This window comes from Ranitomeya variabilis, chromosome 2 (assembly GCF_051348905.1).
Source record: "Ranitomeya variabilis isolate aRanVar5 chromosome 2, aRanVar5.hap1, whole genome shotgun sequence".
NCBI classification, from domain to species: Eukaryota; Metazoa; Chordata; class Amphibia; order Anura; family Dendrobatidae; genus Ranitomeya; species Ranitomeya variabilis.
Window position 1 is genome coordinate 879,570,910 of NC_135233.1, and position 19,270 is coordinate 879,590,179.

Here is a 19,270-nt window from a genome sequence, read left to right on the forward strand (position 1 = left end):
ATTTGTAAGCCAAAATCGGAAGTGGGACAATCAGGGGAAATGTATAGAAAACATGTAATCACTTCTGTATTTATCACTGACTCCTGTTTTTGGCTTATAAATACTGATGTAAAATACTGACCAAATACTGAACATGTGAATGTAGCCTGATAAAGAAGATTGCGAGCCCGTAACCTGGATCTACTTTGTCCTTTGCAAAGCCTAAAAGAGGACATAGAGCTGGATTTCATGCTGATCTGCAATATTTTCACCTGGTGAAAGGCTTAGGGTAAGACATAATCAATTTTTTTTTATCCTAATTTGAACTGCACAACATCTAGCTGACGTCTTGGCATTCACTGGACAGTGAGGGAGATAAGAGAGGGCACACGGAAGGCATCTTTATATATTTTTCAGTTTTAGGGCTCGTTCTCATCTGCTTATAAATCAGACTACGTACACACTGCATATAAATCCGTTTTAACCGTATATATTCGTGTATAAGCCAGATTTTTCAGCACTTTTTTTTGTGCTGAAATGCCCCCTCGTCACTGTCACAGGAGGCAGGAACCGGCTGCTGCGGCTAAAGCCTGTGCGCGCGCTGCTAAAGAGAAATTAATATTCACTGCAATGGCAATGAATATTCAATTCTCTAATAGCGCGCAGTGGCAGCCGCAGTCTGCCAGCAGCTGTCGGGCTATCGTGGATGCGCTTTACTTAAGAGTTATGAATATTCACCTCTCTCCACTCCCATAGGCATGGCGTGGAGTGAATATTCATTACCTTAATGAGCGGGAACATGTGATTGCTCGTCAGCTGGAGCTGCAGGCATCAGAATAAGATGCTGCGAGGGCGCGCAGGGAAGGTAAGGCTACTTTCACACTTGCTTCATGTGGCATCCGTCCCAATTCGTCGTTTTGGACAAAAAACGGATCCCGCAAATGTGCCCGCAGGATGCGTTTTTGCCCATAGACTTGTATTGCCGACGGATCGCGACGGATGGCCACACCTCGCGTCCGTCGTGTTTTGGCGGACCGTCGTCACAAAAAAAGTTCAATGTAACGTTTTTTTGTACGTCGCGTCCGCCATTTCCGACCGCGCATGCGCTGCCGGAACTCCGCCCCCTCCTCCCCGGGACATAGACTGGGCAGCGGATGCGTTGAAAAACTGCATCCGCTGCCCACACTCTGCACAATTTTTACAACGTGCGTCGGTACGTCGGGCCAACGCATTGCGACGGCCCCATACCGACGCAAGTGTGAAAGAAGCCTAAGTAGGATATTTTTTTTAAAAAAATTTTTATGCTTTTCTCATGGGGGCCATGCATGCATGGATGGGAATGAGGAGCCGTGCAGACAAGGTTGGGGATGAGGAGCCATGCAGACAAGGTTGGGGATGAGGAGCCATGCATACATGGATGGGAATGAGGAGCCGTGCAGACAAGGTTGGGGATGAGGAACCATGCATACAAGGATGGGGAGGAGGAGCCATGCAAACAAGGATGGGGATTAGGGGACAATGCATACCCAGCTTATACTCGAGAAAATACATTTTCCCAGTTTTTCTTGGCAAAATTAGGTGCCTCGGCTTATACTCGGGTTGGCTTATATACGGTATTATTCAAAGATGTATTGATTAAAATGTACTTTGTTGGACAACCCCTGTAACTGTAATATTGACTAAATTAGACCAAAAGGGTAAAGAAGCAGAAGGGAAGAAGAGAGGGAATACTCTTTTGTAAAAATGTTTTATGAATTTGACATTGTTTCTCCTTATTGCTGAGTGCTCCAGATGAGCAAACTACCAAGACTTTTTCTTTTATAGAGATGGTCACACTTGCTGATGAACAATTAATATAGGACATGTTATAGGCAGCATCTGACTGCTACTTATCCCCTTAATTCCTATGGCGGCATCACTGGAGTACTTAATTTCCCCAACAGGACAGTTTGTGAAGCGAGCAGCCGCTGTTGATCTGCAGCCTTCACATCCTTCCATCAGGTGGAAATGTTAACGCTGCATCAGCCACATGACCTTAACCAAGTCACGAGATTGTAGGTAGACATGGTGCTCGGAGCGGGGAAGAGGCGCTTGTCTTGGACAGAGAGAAGTATGGTTTGTTTATTTTATGTCTTATTTTATAAGCACTTTACAGACAATGAAAAGGCGTTGTTCATTTTTGGATAAACCATGAATATACATAGCTTTATTTCCAAATAAGGTATACACTGAATTATGATAAATGTATATGGCATTGCACTAATGTTTTTACATGAAAACGTACCTTTTATTTGTGTATATTGCAAAAATTAAGATAGAAGAGGTAAATATTTTTGTCTTTTGTCAGATGGGTCTGTAGATGCTGAGAGGAGTATTGTTACTGACCTTGTAAGTCAGATGGATCCACAAGGCAGAAGAACTATCTTTGTTCTGACCAAAGTAGATCTTGCTGAGAAAAATGTAGCCAGCCCCAGCCGAGTAAGTAAAGTTTTGTGTCCTTTAATATGCTATTATGTATTGCTCTATTCATTTTATATACTGTATATAGAATAGTAATTCTTATTTTGGCCCTTTAAAGATCCAGCAAATAATTGAAGGAAAACTCTTCCCAATGAAAGCTCTTGGATATTTTGCTGTTGTAACTGGAAAAGGTAAGAATAGTCCAACTGCTTCTCTTATAACTGATCTGAACTAACCGAAGCACTTGAAGATATAAAGCCCCGATCAAGGCTCTAACTAGTCATTTGGGCAGGCTGCGATGAGGACTACTCACGGTTTCCTTGCTTTTAGTATGACAACTCTGTCTTGATTTACAGCCATCCTGCTTAGCACTGCTAACGCTGACTTCACATCCTGGGCAAGATGTTGATGAACTCGGTGTTGGTATGCTAAGAGCAAGGAGACTGAGACTAATCCTTATTGCAACACTGCCCTGTTTAGTGGTGAAATAAGGAAGTGATGGTTTTTATAAATAAAAGGGAGCCTAGCTTATCTGGTAATGCTATTAACCTGCAAATATAGAGTTACATTTCAGCATTATGAAGGTATCCAGCCAAAGTACTGTAATTCATGTACCTGGGAGTTAATTAACTTTTTCTCTCTCGGGAGCCCGCCGGCTTTACTGCCACTGGTCACTGCACCGAGTGTGGCGACTGAAAGCATGCCCAGGCACTAAGTGACAGCTGGCTCGGCAGTGTATCAGGATAGAGCTGGCTGCCGGTCAGTGCCGGGCGGGCTACCAGCCGCTGCTGTGACTGTATTTGCTCCAGCACGCCTGCATCGTTTTCGCACTTTCAGTAGTCCACCCTGGCACCTTTTATAACACTATTAACCTGTAGACTAACCTTCTATCTGAAGGATAATAGTGTTATCAGACCTGATAGGTTTCCTTTAAATTAATAATAATAATAATAATAATAATAATCTTTATTTTTATATAGCGCTAACATATTCCGCAGCGCTTTACAGTTTGCACACATTATCATAGCTGTCCCCGCTGGGGCTCACAATCTGAATTCCCTATCAGTATGTCTTTGGAATGTGGGAGGAAACCGGAGAACCCAGAGGAAACCCACTCTAACACAGAGAGAACATACAAACTCTTTGCAGATGTTGTCCTTGGTGGGGTTTGAACCCAGGACTCCAGCGCTGCAAGGCTACAGTGCTAACCACTGCACCACCGTGCTGCCCAATTACTCCCTCCTTGTATGATTCCCAAACTCCAGTCCCCAGGGCCCCCAACACATCATGTTTTTCGGATAGCCTTTTTATTGCACATGCATGAGAGCTTGCAGCAATTCTGATGCCTTAATGATAATTTCATCACTCGTGCAACACTAAGGAAATCCTGAAAACATAGTCTGTTGGGGGCCCTGAGGACTAGCCTTTGGGAAACACTGTTGTAAAAGAAGCGTTTGGGCCATTTGGAAAGGTATTTAGGAGCCCTGTAGCGGTGATTTAGTTTAACAACGCTTTTGATGACAAGATATCATTATTCTCCGCCTTTCTGATTTCCTTGCTGGATCCCCACACCTGCCGAACCTTTCCTTTAAGTGTTTTACATTGAATAAAGAGGGGTTTTTTTTGTTTGGAAGTGATTATATGCAGTGAGCACGCTTGGTGTAGAGGACCTCCATTACTGAGAAGAGGCAGTCCGATCCGATAGGAGGTTATACATCGGGAGACACGATGGTGCCAAGTGCTGCTTTTTTATTTTTATTATTCAGTTATATATGAGGATGATTTTCATAACTGCACAAAAATATATTGTTGTTTTTTTCGAAGGGAACACCAATGAATGCATTGACTCCATTAAAGACTATGAAGAGGAGTTTTTTCAAGGGTCAAGTCTTCTGAAGTGAGTTTTCTTTGCTCATAACTGCAGCTGTCACAGCATGTATGTCTTCAGGTTCCATGCGTGATAGTATGTAGTGTGCATATAAATAGGCTTATAACGCCCTGGAATTGAATTTGATTTCCCTAAGAATAATGAACGTCTACAATGTGATCCGTATCATTTACAATTACACTGGTCAACACAATTTTTCTGGCAAAAGGTTTTAAAACATATTTTAAGTCAATTTTGGCTGCTGATTACGAATATGAACTCCGTTTTTGGCTATCACATCAGGATTTCGAGATATTTTCAATTTTTGATGAAAATTACTCCTAATGTTTTATGATAAAAACACATGATTTTCGGTACTACATTTTGTATATTTTTAATCAAGGAATAACAAAGATTACAAAGTCTATGTACAGCAAATCAAAATCAAATATTCCAGCCTTTTTCTTCTCTTCACTAAGACCAGGAAAAGTTGAGCATATATAGTTAAAGCATTCTCCACTGAGATTGAGAGCTTTGACGAACTGCTTCATCAATCCAAGTTTTATGTGTAAGGGAGGAAAGTCAATGTCCTTCCTATCCACTAGAGGATCATGGATGACATTGTTATCGCCAGATGCCAAACTATGTTGCTGAGGCCATTCAGTTTTCACCCAATGCTCTGCTGTAGCTCTACTGTCCAGTAGCACAGAAAACAAGGGTGTTATCATAACAAATGGGAATTATGCATGTTCAAAGAAAACAAAGATATTCTCACATTTATTGGGAGACTAAATGAAAACTAAATTTACCTTAGTGAACCGTATAAACCGGCACTTTTCACACACTAATATATATCATGGAATTCATGAAAATGGGCTATACACCTATAGCGCAAAAACGTGATGTGATGGAGAAATTATAAGATCAGATTTGAATCCAGCACCCTCAAATTAGTCTAAAACTGTTCTTAAAGTCCATGCCAGAAACATTTTTTTTTGTAGACCAGTGTTATTAGTGCGTTCACACATTGAGAGAAACCAACCCCCCCCCCCAAAAAAAAAAAAAAAAAAAAAAAAAACAGAGATGTGCACTCTGCATCAGGCCTTATTCACACTAGCGAAAACTAGGAGTGCACCAGAACACAGCAGTGCAAATCTTTTCAACAAGTTTTTAAAATTACAAATATGAAATGGAGAAGTGTTAATCCAGTCTAAGACTACATCCACACTGTGCTGATTTAGTCCAGAGGTCCCCAACCGCCGGTCCGCGGACCAGGACCGGGCCGTTGGGGTTTTTCAGCCGGTCCGCGGCGCCCCTGTTCAGCGGTCACGTGGGACCGCTCATTAGAGAAATGAATAGGCGGCTCCACCTCCCATAGGGGCGGAGCCGCATAATTCATTTCTCTAATCAGCGGTGCCGGTGACCGCTGACAGAGGAAGAGGCTGCGGCACCCGGAGACCAGCTGTCCGGGGGAAGGAGCGGGACGCCGGGAGCAGGTAAGTATTACATATTCACCTGTCCTCGTTCCACACGCCGGGCGCTGTCTCCATCTTCCCGGCGTCTCTCCGCACTGACTGCAGGTCAGAGGGCGCGATGACGCATATAGTGTGCGCGCCGCCCTCTGCCTGATCAGTCAGTGCAGAGAGACGCCGGGAAGATGGCGCCGAGGAGCTGCAAGCAAGACAGGTGAGTATGTGTTTTATTATTTTTATTGCAGCAGCAGCAGCACAGCTATGGGGCAATAATGGACGGTGCAGAGCACTATATGGCACAGCTATGGGGCAATAATGGTGCAGAGCACTATATGGCACAGCTATGGGGCAATAATGGTGCAGAGCACTATATGGCACAGCTATGGGGCAATAATGGTGCAGAGCACTATATGGCACAGCTATGGGGCAATAATGGTGCAGAGCACTATATGGCACAGCTATGGGGCAATAATGGTGCAGAGCACTATATGGCACAGCTATGGGGCTATAATGGTGCAGAGCACTATATGGCACAGCTATGGGGCAATAATGGTGCAGAGCACTGTATGGCACAGCTATGGGGCAATAATGGTGCAGAGCACTATATGGCTCAGCTATGGGGCAATAATGGTGCAGAGCACTGTATGGCACAGCTATGGGGCAATAATGGTGCAGAGCACTATATGGCACAGCTATGGGGCAATGGTGCAGAGCACTATATGGCACAGCTATGGGGCAATAATGAATGGTGCAGAGCACTATATGGCACAGCTATGGGGCAATAATGGTGCAGAGCACTGTATGGCACAGCTATGGGGCAATAATGGTGCAGAGCACTATATGGCACAGCTATGGGGCAATAATGGTGCAGAGCACTGTATGGCACAGCTATGGGGCAATGGTGCAGAGCACTATATGGCACAGCTATGGGGCAATAATGGTGCAGAGCACTGTATGGCACAGCTATGGGGCAATGGTGCAGAGCACTATATGGCACAGCTATGGGGCAATAATGGTGCAGAGCACTATATGGCACAGCTATGGGGCAATAATGGTGCAGAGCACTGTATGGCACAGCTATGGGGCAATAATGGTGCAGAGCACTATATGGCACAGCTATGGGGCAATAATGGTGCAGAGCACTATATGGCACAGCTATGGGGCAATAATGGTGCAGAGCACTGTATGGCACAGCTATGGGGCAATAATGGTGCAGAGCACTATATGGCTCAGCTATGGGGCAATAATGGTGCAGAGCACTGTATGGCACAGCTATGGGGCAATAATGGTGCAGAGCACTATATGGCACAGCTATGGGGCAATGGTGCAGAGCACTATATGGCACAGCTATGGGGCAATAATGAATGGTGCAGAGCACTATATGGCACAGCTATGGGGCAATAATGGTGCAGAGCACTGTATGGCACAGCTATGGGGCAATAATGGTGCAGAGCACTATATGGCACAGCTATGGGGCAATAATGGTGCAGAGCACTGTATGGCACAGCTATGGGGCAATTATGAACGGTGCAGAGCACTATATGGCACAGCTATGGGGCAATTATGAACGGTGCAGAGCACTATATGGCACAGCTATGGGGCAATTATGAACGGTGCAGAGCACTGTATGGCACAGCTATGGGGCAATAATAAACGGTGCAGAGCACTGTATGGCACAGCTATGGGGCAATAATAAACGGTGCAGAGCACTGTATGGCACAGCTATGGGGCAATAATGGTGCAGAGCACTATATGGCACAGCTATGGGGCAATAATGGTGCAAAGCACCAGGGAAACAAGCATGGTGCTCCCACTCATTCCGAACCTATGGTAAGTTGAATCACATTCTCATTATAAATGTCATAATTATATGATAAGTATGCACTAAGCTCCATCCCTCCATAACCCCACCCCCATATGACCAAAGCCCCGCCCCTGCCCCACCCCCACCGGGCCATGGAAAACTGGTCTTGCTTAAAGCCGGTCCCTGGTGCAAAAAAGGTTGGGGACCTCTGATTTAGTCCATGCAGCGACATAAACTAAATCCCCGAGCATGCCCAAACTACTCGGAGTCCACCCCAGCATGCTCGGGAAATCTCGAGTAACGAGCATACTCGCTCATCACTCATTTTAACCCCTTCGTAACAGGCACTTTTTGGTTTGTTTTTTTCTTCCCCTTTTTTCAAGAGTCACAAGTTTATTATTTCGCCCATATAGACGTATGAGGGCTTGATTTTCGTGTTGCAAGTTGTGCTTTTGAAGGACACCATTCATTTTATCATGTGATTCATTAGAAAGCTGTAAAAGTGTTTTGAAACTGCAAAAAAAATGGCAGTTTCACAAATTTTTTTTTTCTTTTTACCATGTTTACTATACTGTAAAACTGACCTTGGCGATATGATTCTCCAGGTCAGTATGATTACTCCGATACCAAAACATATATAGTTTTGTTTTGTTTTATTTAAGTGGTGAAAAGTTGTAAAAAAAATATATATATATTTTTTGCTGGTCACCATTTTCCGAGACCCGTAACGCTTTCACTATTCGTGGTCTGGGTGAGGGCTTATTTTTGTGCCCTGTGCTGATGTTTTTCCTGATACCATTTAGGAGTAGATATGATGTTTTGTAATGTTATTGCAATATTGCGGCTACCCAAAAACCTAAATTCTGGTGTTTCGGATTAGTTTATTTTATGTTTTGATAGTGCGAACACTGCGATACCAAATATATATTTTTTTTAATTGTCTTAGAGGACTTGAAGCTTCAATCGACTGATCGCTTGTACTAATGCACTGCTATGTAAAGCTAAAATCACAATCTCATCTGAACGCCAGCTAAAAGCTGGCTTTCACAGGAGAATCGTAATGACAGACACTGGGGTCATCCGCAGACCACCGGCTGTCAAGGCAACCAAACGGTGCCCTGTGATCATGATGGGTGGGTGGAATGACACCGCCCGCCAGCAACAGCATTTAACAGACTGACCGCCGTGGACAGAGCTCCACTCCATCGTTGTTATTAGAGGCAGATGATGACTGATTGAGCCATCCTCTGCTGGAAAAGATGCGGGCTCATTATGTTTGCCCACATCAAAGTCAGGTACACGAACCTTAACACACATGTACATCAAAGATTGTGAAGGGGTTAAATTACTATTCAGAGTGCTATAAAGTTATCAAATAAAGTGCCGATTCCCCTTTAGGCTGCAGTCACATGCTGCAGCAGCGAAGTGCCTGAAAACAAGAATAACGCACACTTGCTCCTTAAGCAATCAATTAATTTTGTAGGAACTTGTGTTTCACCTGCAAAACTGCACAACCGCTACGATCGGAGTGTCGCGTAAAGGGAACCTGTCAGCAAGATTGTGCTGAGTAACCTGCAGACAGTGTCAGGTCGGCGCCGTTATACCAATTAAAATGACACGTTGGTTGATTAAATCCGACTTGTGGTTGTTGGTTCATCTGTGTGTAGTTGTCAGTTAATGATATGCCCGTGATTCGGGGGGGGGGGGTCTTCATGTGGTGCTCTGCGTACATATGCATCTGTATGGCTTCCTCAAAGATGCCTGCGCAGTACCATCTATTAGATCGCCGATAGATGCTACTGTGCAAGCACAACCGGCGCCATCTTAGTGGAGACATTTTTTTTTCTCTAGCAAGTTGGCGCTGCCTGCGCAGTTGCATCTATCGGCGATTGCCAATAGCTGGTACTGCACAGGCGGCGCAATCTTGGAGGAGGCATTTTTTTTAAATGAATTTTTCAGCACCAGTTAACTGAATTATATGCACATTTTATATGTGGATCATGCTGCAGCGCAGGCGCCTGCCTGCTGAGGGTGTGTTTTTTTGTTTTTTTTCTCAATATACCATATATTCGAGTATAAGCCGACCCGAGTATAAGCCGAGACCCCTAATTTTGCCACAAAAAACTGGGAAAACTTAATGACTCGAGTATAAGCCTAGGGTGGGAAATGCAGCAGCTACCGGTAAATGTCAAAAGTAAAAATAGATACCAATAAAAGTAAAATTAATTGAGACATCAGTATGTTGTGTTTTTGAATATCCATATTGAATCAGGAGCCTCATATCATGCTCCATAAAGTTTATGATGGCCCCATAAGATGCTCCATATTAAAATATGCCCCATATAATCCTGCATAAAGGTTAATAATGGCCCCATACGATGCCCCATAGACACATTTGCCCAATATAATGCAGCACAAATGTTGATTATGGCCCCATAAGATGCTCCATACAGACACTTGCCCCATATACCGTAATGCTCCACAAACGTTAATTATGGCCCCATACAGACACTTGCCCCATATAGTGCTGCACAAACGTTATGGCAACACCATAAGAGGAAAAACCTCCACTATTCTAGACAAAAAAACACCAGTACACAGGCAGAGATGCTTACCTGTCCAAGGCCTCCAAACAATTGCACTAGCCAAGGTGCAGCGGACCCAAGTTAAGATGGCAGATACACAAGTGCAATAATACCGATATGGCAGCCACCCTACAATCAGGAATTAGCCACTTAGTGCACCTGTGCAAACAAATAGTCTGTATGTGGCGTGTTCACACAGAAATGCAAAGTATATGGCTCAGAGCCTATTAACCCCTTCCCGACCCATGACGCCACGTAGGCGTCATGAAAACGCGTGCCAATCCGACCCATGACGCCTATGTGGCGTCATGGAATGATCGCGTCGCTGCAGAGCGGGTGAAAGGGTTAACTCCGATTTCACCCGTTCTGCAGAGACAGGGGGAGTGGTACTTCAGCCCAGGGGGGGTGGCTTCACCCCCCCGTGGCTACGATCGCTCTGATTGGCTGTTGAAAGTGAAACTGCCAATCAGCGATTTGTAATATTTCACCTAAAAAACTGGTGAAATATTACAATCCAGCCATGGCCGATGCTGCAATATCATCGGCCATGGCTGGAAAACCTGAAGTGACCCCCCCCCCCCCCACCCCACCGATCGCCCCTCCAGTGCTCCGTTATGGGGTCCGGTCCCCTCCGTCCTGTGCTCCGCTCCCCCGTCCTCCTGCCCGCTCCCCCCCGCTGCTATGTCACCCCCCCCGTGCCCCGATCTCCCCCCCCCCCTTATACTTACCGAGGCTCCCGGTGCCCGTCCGCCTCCTCCATGGGCGCCGCCATCTTCCAAAATGGCGGGCGCATGCTCAGTGCGCCCGCCGAATCTGCCGGCCGGCAGATTCATTACAAAGTACATTTTGATCGCTGTGGTAGGTTCTATCACAGCGATCAAAATAAAAAAAATAGTAAATAAACCCCCCCCTTTATCACCCCCATAGGTAGGGACAATAATAAAATAAAGAAAATATATATATTTTTTTCCACTAGGGTTAGGGTTAGAACTAGGGTTAGAACTAGGGGTAGGGTTAGGGTTACGGTTAGGGGTAGGGTTAGGGTTATGGCATGTGCACACAGTGCGGATTTGGCTTCGGATCCGCAGCGGATTGGCCGCGGATCTGCAGCGGATTGGCCGCGGATCTGCAGCGGATTGGCCACGGATCTGCAGCGGATTGGCCGCGGATCTGCAGCGGATTGGCCGCGGATCCGCAGCGGATTGGCCGCGGATCCGCAGCGGATTGGCCGCTGCGAATTCGTAGCAGTTTTCCATCAGGTTTACAGTACCATGTACACCTATGGAAAACCAAATCCGCTGTGCCCATGGTGCGGAAAATTCCGTGCAGAAACGCTGCGTTGTATTTTCCGCAGCATATCAATTCTTTGTGCGGATTCCGCAGCGTTTTACACCTGTTCCTCAATAGGAATCCGCAGGTGAAATCCGCACAAAAAAACACTGGAAATCTGCTGTAAATCCGCAGGTAAAACGCAGTGCCATTTACCTGCAGATTTTTCAAAAATCGTGCGGAAAAATCTCACACGAATCCGCAACGTGGGCACATAGCCTTAGGGTTAGGGTTGGAATTAGAGTTAGGGTTGGAATTAGGGCTAGGGTTGGAAATAGGGTTAAGATTAGGCTTGTGGTTAGGGTTACGGATAGGGTTAGGGGTGCGTTGGGGTTACAGTTGTGGTTAGGGTTGGGATTAGGGTTAGGGTTGGGATTAGGGTTAGGATTAGGGTTGGAATTAGGGTTACGGGTGTGTTGCGGTTAGGGTTGTGGTTAGGGGTGTGTTGGGGTTAGGGTTGTGATTAGGGTTATGGCTACAGTTGGGATTAGGATTAGGGGTGTGTTGGGGTTAGTGTTGAAGTTAGAATTGAGGGGTTTCCACTGTTTAGGCACATCAGGGGTCTCCAAACGCAACATGGCGCCACCATTGATTCCAACCAATCTTGCGTTCAAAAAGTCAAATGGTGCTCCCTCCCTTCCAAGCCCCGACGTGCGCCCAAACAGTGGTTTACCCCCACATTTGGGGTACCAGCGTACTCAGGACAAACTGGGCAACAACTGTTGGGGTCCAATTTCTCCTGTTACCCTTGCAAAAATAAAAAATTACTTGCTAAAACATAATTTTTGAGGAAAGAACAATTATTTTTTATTTTCACGACTCTGCGTTATAAACTTCTGTGAAGCACTTGGGGGTTGAAAGTGGTCACCACACATCTAGGTAAGTTCCTTCGGGGGTCTAGTTTCCAAAATGGGGTCACTTGTGGGGTGTTTCTACTGTTTAGGCACATCAGGGGCTCTGCAAATGCATCGTGATGCCCGCAGACCATTCCATCAAAGTCTGCATTTCAAATGTCACTACTTCCCTTCCGAGCCCTGACGTGTGCCCAAACAGTGGTTTACCCCCACATATGGGGTACCAGCACACTCACAACAAACTGGGCAACAAATATTGGGGCCCAATTTCTCCTGTTACCCTTGTAAAAATAAAAAATTGCTTGCTAAAACATCTTTTTTGAGGAAAGAAAAATGATTTTTTATTTTCACGGCTCTGCGTTGTAAACTTCTGTGAAGCACTTGGGGGATGAATGTGCTCACCACACATCTAGATAAGTTCCTTGGGGGGTCTAGTTTCCAAAATGGGGTCACTTGTGGGGGGTTTCTACTGTTTAGGCACATCAGGGGCTCTGCAAACGTAACATGATGCCCGCAGACCATTCCATCAAAGTCTGCATTCCAAAACGTCACTACTTCCCTTCCGAGCCCCGGCATGTTCCCAAACAGTGGTTTACCCCCATATATGGGGTATCAGCGTACTCAGGAGAAACTGGACAACAACTTTTGGGTCCAATTTCTCCTGTTACTCTTGCAAAAATAAAAAATTCTGGGCTAAAAAAATATTTTTGAGGAAAGGAAACACATTTATTATTTTCACGGCTCTGAGTTATAAACTTCTGTGAAGCACTAGGGGGGTTCAAAGTGCTCACCACACATCTAGATAAGTTCCCTTGGGGGTCTAGTTTCCAAAATGGAGTCACTTGTGGGGAGTTCCTACTGTTTAGGCACATCAGGGGCTCTGCAAAAGCAACCTGACGCCCGCAGAGCATTCCATCAAAGTCTGCATTTCAAAACGTCACTACTTCCCTTCCGAACCCCGACGTGTGCCAAAACAGTGGTTTACCCCCACATATGGGGTATCAGCGTACTCAGGAGAAACTGTACAACAACTTTTGGGGTCCAATTTCTCCTGTTACCCCTTGGGAAAATAAAAAATTGTGGGCTAAAAATCATTTTTGAGAAAAGAAAAATTATTTTTTATTTTCATGGCTCTGCGTTATAAACTTCTGTGAAGCACTTGGGGGTTCAAAGTGCTCACCACACATCTAGGTTAGTTCCTTGGGAGGTCTAGTTTCCAAAATGGGGTCACTTGTGCGGGAGCTCCAATGTTTAGGCACACAGGGGCTCTCCAAACGTGACATGGTGTCCGCTAATGATTGGAGCTAATTTTCCATTCAAAAAGCCAAATGGCGTGCCTTCCCTTCTGAGCCCTGCCGTGCGCCCAAACAGTGGTTTACCCCCACATATGGGGTATCATCGTACTCAGGACAAACTGGACAACAACATTTGGGGTCCAATTTCTCCTATTACCCTTGGGAAAATAAAAAATTCTGTGCTAAAAATTATTTTTGAGGAAAGAAAAATTATTTTTTATTTTCACGGCTCTGCGTTATAAACTTCTGTGAAGCACCTGGGGGTTATAAGTGCTCACTATGCATCTAGATAAGTTCCTTGGGGGGTCTAGTTTCCAAAATGGGGTCACTTGTAGGGGATCTCCAATGTTTAGGCACACAGGGGCTCTCCAAACGCGACATGGTGTCCGCTAACGATTGGAGCTAATTTTCCATTCAAAAAGTCAAATGGCACGCCTCCCCTTCCGAGCCTTGCCGTGCACCCAAACAGTGGTTTACCCCCACATATGAGGTATCGGCGTACTCAGGAGAAATTGCCCAACAAATTTTAGGATCCATTTTATCCTGTTGCCCATGTGAAAATGAAAGAATTGAGGCTAAAAGAAATTTTGTGTGAAAAAAAAAAAGTACTTTTTCATTTTTGCGGATCAATTTGTGAAGCACCTGGGGGTTTAAAGTGCTCACTATGCCTCTAGATAAGTTCCTTGGGGGGTCTAGTTTCCAAAATGGGGTCACTTGTGGAGGAGCTCCAATGTTTAGGCACACAGGGGCATTCCAAAAGCGACATGGTGTCCGCTAACGATGGAGATAATTTTTCATTCAAAAAGTCAAATGGCGCTCCTTCCCTTCCGAGCCTTACCATGTGCCCAAACAGTGGTTTACCCCCACATGTGAGGTATCGGTGTACTCAGGAGAAATTGCCCAACAAAATTTAGGATCCATTTTATCCTGTTGCCCATGTGAAAATGAAAAAATTGAGGCTAAAATAATTTTTTGGGGAAAAAAAAGTACTTTTTCATTTTTACGTTTTTACGGATCAATTTGTGAAGCACCTGGGGGTTTAAAGTGCTCACTATGCTTCTAGATAAGTTCCTTGGGGGGTCTAGTTTCCAAAATGGGGTCACTTGTGGGGGAGCTCCAATGTTTAGGCACACGGGGGCTCTCCAAACGCGACATGGTGTCCGCTAAAGATTGGAGCCAATTTTTCATTCAAAAAGTCAAATGGCGCTCCTTCCCTTCCGAGCCCTGCCGTGCGCCCAAACAGTGGTTTACCCCCACATATGAGGTATCAGCGTACTCAGGACAAATTGGACAACAACGTCCGTGGTCCAGTTTCTCCTTTTACCCTTGGGAAAATAAAAAAATTGTTGCTAAAAGATCATTTTTGTGACTAAAACGTTAAATGTTCATTTTTTACTTCCATGTTGCTTCTGCTGCTGTGAAACACCTGAAGGGTTAATAAACTTCTTGAATGTGGTTTTGAGCACCTTGAGGGGTGCAGTTTTTAGAATGGTGTCACTTTTGGGTATTTTCAGCCATATAGAACCCTCAAAATGACTTCAAATGTGAGGTGGTCCCTAAAAAAAATGGTTTTGTAAATTTTGTTGTAAAAATGAGAAATCACTGGTCAAATTTTAACCCTTATAACTTCCTAGCAACAAAAAAAATGTGTTTCCAAAATTGTGCTGATGTAAAGTAGACATGTGGGAAACGTTATTTATGAACTATTTTGTGTCACATAACTCTCTGGTTTAACAGAATAAAAATTCAAAATGTGAAAATTGCGAAATTTCCGTTTTTTTCACAAATAAACTCAGAAATTATCGACCTAAATTTACCACTAACATGAAGCCCAATATGTCACGAAAAAACAATCTCAGAATCGCTAGGATCCGTTGAAGCGTTCCTGAGTTATTACCTCATAAAGGGACACTGGTCAGAATTGCAAAAAACGGCAAGGTCATTAAGGCCAAAATAGGCTGGGTCATGAAGGGGTTAATGACGCCATGTAGCGGGCTCACCATAATGCATCCCGTGTGAACAGAGGCCACAGTATACAGAGCCATCTAGGACCCAGCCGCACCCCGGAAAAATATACAGTGCACCAAAAACAGGTAAGCATCTCTGCCTGTGTACTGGTGTTTTTTGTCTACAAACGTTATGGCCCCATACAGACACTTGCCCCATATAGTGCTCCACAAACGTTAATTATGGCCCCATACAGACACTTGCCCCATATAGTGCTGCACAAACGTTGATTATGGCTCCATACAGACACTTGCCCCATATAGTGCTGCACAAACGTTGATTATGACCCCATACAGACACTTGCCCCATATAGTGCTCCACAAACGTTAATTATGGCGCCATACAGACACTTGCCCCATATAGTGCTGTACAAACGTTATGGCCCCATAAGATGCTCCATACAGACACTTGCCCCATATAATGCTGCACAAATGTTATGGCCCCATAAAGACACTTGCCCCATATAGTGCTGCACAGACGTTATGGCCCCATAAGATGCTCCATACAGACACTTGCCTCATTTGCTGTTGGTGCGATAAAAAAATAAATAAATCACATACTCACCTCTCCGTTGCTCAGGCCCCCGGCTCTTTCAATATTCACCTGCTCCTCGTTCCGGCGCCGCTCCGTCTTCAGCATATAGCCTCCAGAAGAAGCTAACGCAAAATGCGCGTCGGGACAGAGGGACGCCAGGGACATTGCAGCAGGCGAATAGCAAGGTAATATTTCACCACTACCTCTAGCGAATGTCATTTATTCATCTTTTGAGGGGTCCGATTTAGGACATTATATCATGAAGCTAGGTCTTTTTGATTAAGATAGCTTTCTATCCATGGACTTCCATAATGGCAATAAGGTATTTTGCATTTAATATATACTGCACTTTGCCTGGATAATTCTGCAATCTCCTATGGCAGTATAGTCCCTTTTATTGGATGGTGTACCTTTTCTTACATGTAGTAATTTTACTGTACTTGTGCTTTTAACATTGTGTTCAATAAAATTTATTTCATAATAGTACCATAGTGGAGATCATTTCATTATATAGATCCCACTACATGTGGAAGTCTTGCTGGATGGTACATATACCCTTCGTTTGGGAGGGATTTGTCTTGGAAAAAATATAGCGCAATCACGTGTGAATAAACAAATAAAGGATGGTATATGTGTTTCAATAATTGCTGCATGGCAAAAAACAGATGTGGTTTATCACGGAATGCCATGATTTTGCAGAAGATATAGTCGAGTCACATATATTTCACCTATTAAACAGTTTATTCTACATACATCTATCAATGATTTTCTATGGCTTAAAGATGCCATTGTATGCCACCAGTCACAGGCCTTTGCTAGACATATGCATCCTCTGTGGCTTCCTCTGACCAAAGCCAGAAAAACTTGATGGTATGATCCAGCACAAGATTAGGTTAAATAATTCAGTTATGATTTAATTATGATTCCATTTTAACATTCCTAGTTTGTGTATGATACATAAGTATTAATGCATTTTAGACACTTGGAGAGTCCTGAGTAGTAAAATAAACCAAGTGCACAGTTGTGAACAGTATATAGTGTGAAATCCAATCTGAAAGATAACAATCAAGTATCTGCTACATGGGTGTGCGTAATGAACATATGTACTAGTCTTGGTATGCGACTGGTTAATTAGATAAAAATAATATAAGGTAACTGTCCACTTATCTAACAATGAATACGTACTGTAGAACCAAAAACGCACCCGGCACTTGTGGTTGCAGTGATGAATAGACATTTCATGTTTTTATGCAGAAAAAGACCGAAGAATTCACTTCTATGTTTTATCCATTGAAATGAAACAAACATCATTCAAATAAAGCATATTGATTACCAGCATGATGTGAGCCACTAAATACAGAGTACAGCCCAGTGCCTCGGTATTGAGCCGTGTACACTGCTATTCCCTCCCTCTAATATATGGTACAATGGTATATGTGCAACATGAATGTTAATGTTATGTACTGTATATATGTGTACACATCCATATGTGAACAGTGCTGGGGTTTTTCTTCCAGGAAAGGGATGCTTAAGGCTCATCAGGTGACTACTAAGAATTTAAGTCTCGCAGTGTCGGATTGTTTTTGGAAAATGGTCCGCGCTTCAGTTGAACAGCAGGCTGATGCTTTTAAAGGTAACATTCATGAGCAAATGGCAGCTAAGCAATGTTGGGAATTGAAGCAAATATTCTTACACGTGCAATTTGATGTGCTTAAATGTAGTCAACACTCTTTTTTCAAGCTTAGTAATTGGAGACAAATCCAGTATTACACCATAGCTAGCAGTAGAGATGGGTGGTGGACACCTGGATGTTCAGGTCCGACGGGTTTCGGCCGAACGGTTACAAAAAGTTTGGGTTCGAGTACCAGAACAGTACCCGAACCTGGATCCCATTCACTTGAATGGGGTGCTCGAACATCCAGTTTTTGCCGTGCTGTCATGTGCATGACATCGCAGCAAACACTGCTACTGATCGGTGGTAAAATCATCGCCGATCAGACATCCGCTGTCCCCACTCTGTCAAAAGACAGCGTGAGCGCGCAGCTGTGATCGAGGTATAAAGTTTACCCATAGTCGCTGGTGTCAGCTGATAGGACTATTGCTCCCAATCAGCCGACACCTGCTGCCGCTAATAACAGTGAGTGCAGAAGTGGCTCATGGGAGTATTCATCACCAGACGCCTGTCAGCTTCAGCAAGGCTGGTTATCAAGAATAGAGGGGTCCCAATGCTGTTTTTTTTAAATTATTTAAATAATTTAAAAAAAACAACACATAGGTTTCCCCCCTATTTTTGACAACCAGCCTTGCTAAAGCAGAAAGCTGGGGCCTGATATTCTCAGGCTGGTAAGGGGCCATGGATATTGGCAACCCCCCAGCCTAAAAATAGCATCCCGCAGCCGCCCAGAAAAAGCACATCAATTAGATGCGCCAATTCTGGTACTTTGCCCGGCTGTTCCCACTTGACCTGTAGCGGTGGCAAGTGGGGTTCATATTTGTGGGGTTGATGTCACCTTTGTATTGTCTGGTGACATCAAGCCCACTGTTAAGTAATAGAGAGGCGTCTATAAAACACCCTATAGTTATATGGTAAATAAAGATACAGCCAGAATAAAGTCCTTTATTAGAAATAAAACAAAATACATTCACTTTTTTATTTAAAAATAACAAACACAGATATACAGTTATATTTTGCGATTTTTAGATGGGGGGGGGGGGGGATATCCATAGCCCCGTAACAGCTTGAGAATACCAGCCCCCAGCTGATCTGTATTAGCAAGGCTGGTTCTGAAAAATGGGAGAGACCCCAAGCAGTACTCCCATCAGCCGACACCAATGACCGGAGGGTAGCTTTATACCTCCAATCATAGCTCTCTCACGCTGTCATTTGACAGCGTGGGAACTGTGGCTGTCTGACTGGCGGTGATGATTTTACCGTCGATTAGAAGAGGCGTTTGACACACTGTCACTTCTGGTGAAGTCCGTATTCGGTGTCTGTGCCGGAACATAATATATTCTATGCATATGTGTGTGTGTATGTATATATAACAGCGGGAACCCGGATACCTGGATTGCTCCCGATAATCG

The 19,270-nt window shown here is 44.3% G+C and overlaps 1 protein-coding gene across 11 annotated transcripts in view; it reads left to right on the forward strand.

Moving 5' to 3' along the window:
• OPA1 (OPA1 mitochondrial dynamin like GTPase) overlaps nt 1–19,270 on the forward strand; it is a 198,320-nt gene that overhangs the window by 128,155 nt on the left and 50,895 nt on the right. For all 11 annotated transcript variants that reach the window (XM_077290337.1, XM_077290340.1, XM_077290338.1 and 8 more), the window contains 4 exons: nt 2,327–2,457; nt 2,558–2,630; nt 4,264–4,336; nt 17,704–17,819. In XM_077290337.1, the coding sequence (XP_077146452.1) occupies nt 2,327–2,457; nt 2,558–2,630; nt 4,264–4,336; nt 17,704–17,819 (393 nt within the window). The remainder of the gene's footprint in view (nt 1–2,326; nt 2,458–2,557; nt 2,631–4,263; nt 4,337–17,703; nt 17,820–19,270) is intronic.